We start from the raw sequence: 7,202 nt of genomic DNA on the forward strand, positions 1-7,202 counted from the left end.
AAATTAAAAAGTAGTGCAATATGTTTCTGTTGGCGATGAAGTGGTTATAGTTTAGTTTTGCCAACATTATCCCGTTACTCTTTTAATTTGTATGTCATCTATAAAAAGAGCAGGCAATTCACTTAGTAGAAGATGTTTTTTGTAGTATGGTTGAAAAAGATACCATTTTGCTTTTTCAGTATTAAGAGGAAGCCTATTTAATTTAAATCATTTAGAAATTTTAATTAATTCTATGATCATACTTTGAAATAGTGTCATTATGTTACTATGAGATAAAAAAAAGTTCGTGTCATCAGCAAACATAATTGTCATTAAATTAGATGCTTCATAAAGATCGTTTATGTAAATAAGAAATAGTAAAGGTCCTAGGACAGACCCTTGAGGAACTCTGCATGTTACATCTGACAATTTTGATTTCGATGATACGTCATAGTGAACAAATTGCTTCCTATTGCTTAAATAACTTTTTAAAAGCTTTAAAACATTGCCAGAGGTTCCATATTATTTAAGTTTTTTGAATAGAATTTTATGATCAATCGTATCGATGGCTTTAGGCAAGTCAAAAAAATGCCTAAAGGGTCGTCACGCTTTAGGGGGAGGGGGAGAGGTAGGCAATTTTGTGACAATTTGTTAAAAGAGAGGGGGCGTCTCCGATCATTCGACATTTTTTGTTTTAAGTTTTATATCTAGGGAAAACTTTCTTTTAATTAAAAGAGTATCTGACCTAACCACAACTCTCAGTTAATGTATCCACATGTTGGTTGTAAAATCAACTGCGCCTAAATCTTACCATAGTTAATAGACTTAAACTGGTTTGGAAACACGCAACTTTGCGTAGCAAAAACTATATTAAGTTGAAAATGCAATAACGTGACGTTGACCGTGCACAACATACAAATACACATTGGTTGTGGAAGGATATAACTGTGATAATATTTGTAATAATGAATTTATAATGCATTTGGAAACTTTTTAAAAAGATCACGAACTTGAAAATTATGTTGAAATATTTAAAAAGATGTGAGTACTTTTAAAAGTGTAAAGTTTTTTTGTGTAACTCATAAAAACCATAATTACTTGTATATTAGGGTACATCATACTTTTAAAATTTTTGATTTTCAATTCGGCGGATCATTTTTATGGTGCCACTACATGCGAATAATAACTTGTGAAGAAAAAAATTGAAAAAAATTAATTTTTACCTATGCGGGATTGCACTACTTGGGAAGATAAAATTGATGATTATAGGCATAAATCAAGTGCGGATGTTGCATTATTTATTAATGCAACCAAATACTGTAAGTACTTCTTGTTTAAAGATCATGTTTATCGCTACGGCTTTTTGTTTTTAAAGTGTGCAATTTTGTAATTTTTTTATTTATATATTTACTTTTTGAGTGAAAACGTTGTACTAATATTGTTTCTGTAATTAACTACTTAAGAATAAAAAAGTAGTTAAACATGGAGCCCACGGACAATTATTTGATTTAAAGATTGTTACAGTGGTGATAATGCTGAAAGTTTATTTATTTGGATGTTAAAGATTTTTTCAGATACTTGCAGCTAAGTTGTTATTATGTTTTTTCTGTGATATGTTAATATTGTAGGCGTTTTTCTATTGAAGTGATTATTGTGCTAAAGACAAGTATTATAATTACTGTTCTTTTATTTTAAACTTGCTCTATGATGTCTAATCTCAGTACCAAACGACGATTTTGTACAATGAAGATAAATTCAATTATTAAAATATTTGATCAATCAAATGAACTTATAAGAGCTGATGATGTAGAACTTTTAAATTAACTTACGAGACACTGCATCAGAAAAGTTTGACAAAATTAAAACACTCAATGATGAGATTTCTGTTCTAATTGAAGATGTTAATGAGTTACAACTCGATGATGACATTGCTACTCAATTTATGCTAAACTTTAAACGTGAGATTTGGAAAATTAATACTTTCTTAAAAAAATTTGATTCAATAAATAACAATTCCAGTTCTGTTGCTACATTTAAAACTAACAAAGTGGTTAAACTCTCTGCATTAAAGCTTGAACCATATAACGGTAAATCAGAAAATTGGCATTCCTTTTTGAAAGCTTTGACTGTGCTATAAACAAAAATGATGAATTGTCTAATATTCAAAAAATGACTTATTTGCGAAACTTAGTCCAAGGTCAAGCATTATCTGCTATTACAGCCTTATCACTTTCCAATGATAGTTATATAATTGCATTAGACATTTTGAAAGATCGTTTTTCAAATAAACAAATATTGATATCTTCTCACATGAAAAAACTTTTATCTCTAGAGCGTGTAGTTAACATAAACAATGTCAACTCTTTAAGAAGAATTTTAGATGTAATTGAAATCCAGGTTTGCAGTTTAGAAAACCTTGGAATTAGTTCTTCAATGTATGGTCCTTTGTTAATCCCAGTGTTACTTGAGAAAATACCTGATGACTTTAATTTTATTACTAGTCGTAAGCTTAGTGAAAATGAAACTTGGGAAATAAAAAATGTGCTCGATGTGCTGAAATATGAATTAAGAGCACGTGAACAAAGTAACAACTCTTCTGAACCTTCTACTTTACCGTTCACAGCAAGTACATTTCATTCTATGGGAGCATCAAATATAATGTGACCTACCTATTTTAAACCAAATAGTTATCATAATGACAATTTACCCTTTACAAAGAAAAATTTTACTGCTATTTAACTTTCATGCATATTCTGTAATAATATTCGCAAACCTCATCAATGTCAAGTTATGACAAACGTTACAGCTCGAAAGATTTTGAGCGAGAAGAAGCGATGCTTTCGTTGACTTCGTGAAGGTCAATTTAGTCATCAATTCCATTCACCCTTTAAATGTTTTAAATGTGGTCGTCTTCACTATATCTCAATTTGTGATAATGACAAGCGAGAGGCTTATGCAAAATCTGATAATGAAAAACAAAATGGAAATTTACCTCATTTGCCAGTGCTTCTCTTCTTCCAACTGAAGCTGTTTTGCTGCAAACTGCATTAGTAACTGTTGAAAATGAAGATCATTCACGTTATGCAACCTGTTGACTTTTTTTTGATAATTATTCGCAGCCCAGGTATATTTCTACTTCAGCCTGTGCCAAACTTAAATTAAAAACGGTAAAAAAGAAATTCACATCAAAACCTTTGGACATGGTGGTATTTCAGAGGTCTTAGACAAAGTTAAGTTGTGTGTTAAAAGTATTTATGGTCATTGCATTGTTATAGAATGCTTTGTTAAAGACATCTGCTCTCCTTAAACTGGACAGCATATTGGTATTACTTCTTGTAACTATAACCATTTGAGAGGTCTAAGGTTAGCTGATGATAATAAATTAAATGAGACTCTATCTGTTGATATATTGATTGGAGCTAATTTTTATTGAAAAATTCATTAGAGGTCATTCATTAGGAGAAAAAGGTCATTAGAGGAATTAGTGGTTCAGTAACTATTAAATCAAAAGTGGGGTACATTATTAGCGGACCTATGATTGTTGAAAGAGATAGGGTAGATAACTCAACTGTTTTATCAACACGTTTTAAAAATTGAATCTGAATTCGTTAATAGCTGATTAGCAATTAAAAAAGAGTTTAACTTGCAACGGGATGGTACAAAGATGAATGTGAGTGATGAAATTCTATGTGATCAGTTTCGAAACAATATAACGTTTGATGGCTAAAGGTATAAAGTTGAGTTGCCATTTAAGTTAGATCATACGGTGTTAGGTGATAACTATAATTTAAGCAAAAGTAGGTTTTTGGCATTAGAAAAAAAGTTTATGAAAGATTCAAATTTATTTACACCTTACAATGGAATTATCAAGAATCAATTAACAAAGGGCATTATTGAACGTGTGTTCAATTTTGATAGCAATATTGGTGATGTCCACTATTTACCGCATCAAACAATTATTTGTGATGATAAGCAGACTTCAAGAGTTCGTGTAGTTTTCGACGCAAGTTCATCTGTATCTGGTCCCTCATTGAATAATTGTTTATTTTCTGGACCTTCTCTTGTAACTTTTATATTTGGAGTATTATTACGTTTTCGTTCAAAGCGAATTGCCTTCATTGTGGATATTGAATAAGCATTTTTAAATATATCGTTAGCTGAAAGGCACCGTGACTTTGTGCGTTTTATATGGTATGATTACTTGTTTGAATAAATAACACTAAATTACATTCAGCTGTGTTAAGTACATACCGTTTATGCAGAGTTTTATTTGGTGTAACATCTTCGCCCTTTTTACTCTCTGCAACACTTCTAGCTCATGCAGAACATTATTTAGATGAAGACCCTGAGTTTGTCAAAAAATTGATTCAATCACTTCATGTCGATGATTTAAATACAAGTAGTGATTCTGTTTCTAAAGGACTTATTTTTATCAAAAATCCAAACTAAGTTTAAAAGAAGGTAGTTTTAATCTCAGGAAGTTTGAGTCAAACTCAAAAGAGTTAAGCAATTTGATTCAAGAGGACAACTTTGCTTCGTGCAATTTTTCAAAAGTTTTAGGTTTGAAATGGAATAAATCAGAAGATTTTTTTATTTTTTCGTTTCAAGAACTTCTTTCTACTGTTAACACTAAACTAACAAAAAGAGACATTCTTAAATTTATTGCAAGTTTCTTTGACCCGTTAGGACTTTTAAATCCTGTTATTGTGAGAAGTAAAATATTGTTTTAATTTATTTGTAAACTGAAACTTTGTTGGAATGCTATAATGGATGGCGATATTCTGAATGAGTGGGATCAAATTGTTCGTGATTTAATTTCTGTACCCTTTGTATGTGTGTCAAGGTGGCATGTGAAATTGTTTGATATACCAGATCATATCAAACTTGAATTATATGGCTTTAGTGATGCAAGTCTAAAAGCGTATGGTTGTTGCATTTATTTGTTTATTTAATGTTACACTGATAATAATTACAGCGCTTGTCTGGTCACTTTTAAATCTAAAGTTTCTCCTTTAAGTAAAAGTACAATTCCAAGGCTGGAATTAAAAGCCATTTTGTTACTAGCTAATTTAATGTCAGTTGTTTCCAAAGAGTTATTTTGTGTAGACAATATTACTCAAATAAAATTATTTTCTGATTCCATAACCTGCCTGAATTGGGTTAAAAATGAAAATAAAATCTATGAATTGTTTATTCAAAAGCGTTTAGAAAAAAAGGTTAAGATTTGGGATTATATTGAAGGTGAAGGAGACCTAGCAGATATTATATCGCGTGGTAGTAAATTTAGTAATTTACAAAATAATGAACTTTGGTTCAAAGATCTTATTTCTGATTGTTCTGCACAGTTATGTATTCGTTGTCTACGTCATTTTATTGGACGTCATGGTTCACCCTTTGAGTCAGTGATAATGGTACAAATATTTCTTCAGATGAAACCCAAGCCTTTGTGCTTTGTGTCTTCAAAGCGTATCCGTTGACGTTTCAACGTGGCTGCAGCGCCGTGGTGGGGTGGGTTTTTTGAGAGTATGGTTAGGATTATAAAACGAACTCTGAAGAAGATACTTACTACAATTTTGTTAAAAAAAGCCTACTAAAATCTTTTTTTGAATTAAGCTTGGGTAAAGTTTTTTCTATCATTTATTCTTGTTCTCACAAAACCGTCTCTCTTTTCGAAACCACATACGGAAAGTGCTGCTTCAGTAACCTCTTTTACAGCTCTTTCACAAGATTGCGTATGAAAAGGAAAGTAAGGAAAGTAAATATCTGGTTACTCGTTTTGCTTCAAAACGAGTAACCAGATATTTGTAAAGATCACATGTAGAGATTTGGCATGTAAACATTGGTTCCGATAGTATTTCCTTCGCCCAATCTGTTAGCTCTTTGATATATAAAGCTTCTGTATCGAGCAAAACCTTTTTTCGTAACCTTACAGCTGTGTCTCCAAACTGTGAGGTTTTCCTTATATCTTTAATTGTCTTAATGGCAAATGTTCTCGATTCTTCATCTGAGCTTGATAAAAGAGTTAAAATCAGGGAATTTCCGAGTGGACAAAATAAGCACCATTTTGAATGTATTATGTGGCAATATTTTGAACTTCATTATCTTGTCTTTTAAGCAATCGTAACAGTGTTACTATGTGACATGGGCCATCTACAATACTGTGTTTCACTTTAATTTCATACCACATGTGAAAATATACTTGAGCTACCCATTTGACGATTAAAAGAAACTTTTGAAGAACGTCACCAGTAATCATGTGATCACTCATATAGAGGAAAATGATAGCTCCTGCTGTGGTAATCCATCTGGTGTGGCAAATATTTCTACACTTTGCTTGAGAAAGATGTATGTCCATCATGCTTGTGAACAAATATTTTTCCAACTTATAACAGAGAGCTACGTATGTTGTCATTGTTTTGAGAACTTTTTTAATGGTAATTCATTACAATGCAGCATACAAATGGACCAGAATAATTTCCTCCCCACGAATTGTTCCAGATTTGATAGCAAACCTCCATCTTTTCCGGAACCTGTTATAAGTTATAAGAGTGTAATGAGTAAGGTATCTTCAATCAGGCTCACAGGTCACAGTTATTTGTTCTTCCTTTATAGTCCTTGTGTGAAATTTATTTGTTAGAGGGTTCTGTTCAAACACTAAAGTAGAGTCCTTTCTTCCGTCAATAAACAAACCTTTAATTGGTTCTTCATCGATAATTCTTTTTTCAGACATTCTTAATCTTTCCATTATTGCTTCTCTTGCTTTTTTAACTTTCATAGGATCAACTGCTAAATAGGACATATCAGGTGTCAAATACTTCGCTCCAATAAGGTCTAAAAGAAAGGATGTAACCACAGCTGACGTTGCTTCTAGTGAAATATCATACCTTATTGAAACTTCTGCAGTAGGATACATCATACTTTCAAAATTTTCGATTTTCAATTTGGCGGATTATTTTTATGGTGCCACTTTGAGTTAATAATAATTTGGGGATAAAAAATAAAAATAAAAAGTTTTACCTATGCGGGATTGCACTTTTTTGGGAACATAAAATTGTTGATTTAGGTATAAACGCAAGGGGAGGGGGGGGGGTCATACTTTTTAAATCTTTTTAAATCTAAAATTGTATAAAGTTCTTTTTATGTATTACTATATTTTGTGAAACGTAAATAATTTTTTTTTTTTCAAAAAAAAAGTTGTTTACGTTTAGCCGGGCGAAGGGCGA

The 7,202-nt window shown here is 31.5% G+C and overlaps 1 protein-coding gene across 1 annotated transcript; it reads left to right on the forward strand.

Moving 5' to 3' along the window:
- Nucleotides 1-2,148: 2,148 nt before the first annotated feature.
- LOC136080371 (uncharacterized) lies at nt 2,149-4,114 on the forward strand. Its single transcript, XM_065796986.1, has 2 exons — nt 2,149-2,639; nt 3,709-4,114. The coding sequence occupies exons 1-2, from the start codon at nt 2,149-2,151 to the stop codon at nt 4,112-4,114; spliced, it is 897 nt and encodes a 298-aa protein (XP_065653058.1).
- Nucleotides 4,115-7,202: the final 3,088 nt, after the last annotated feature.

The sequence above is a fragment of the Hydra vulgaris genome, chromosome 05, assembly GCF_038396675.1.
Source record: "Hydra vulgaris chromosome 05, alternate assembly HydraT2T_AEP".
NCBI classification, from domain to species: Eukaryota; Metazoa; Cnidaria; class Hydrozoa; order Anthoathecata; family Hydridae; genus Hydra; species Hydra vulgaris.

What these genes read in the sequence shown, in the direction of transcription:
- LOC136080371 (XM_065796986.1), top strand. Translation starts at nt 2,149, where the DNA reads ATGACTTATTTGCGAAACTTAGTCCAAGGTCAAGCATTATCTGCTATT. An exon ending in ATGGGAGCATCAAATATAAT is followed by an intron (nt 2,640 to 3,708) that starts GTGACCTACCTA and finishes TGATGGCTAAAG; the next exon opens with GTATAAAGTTGAGTTGCCAT.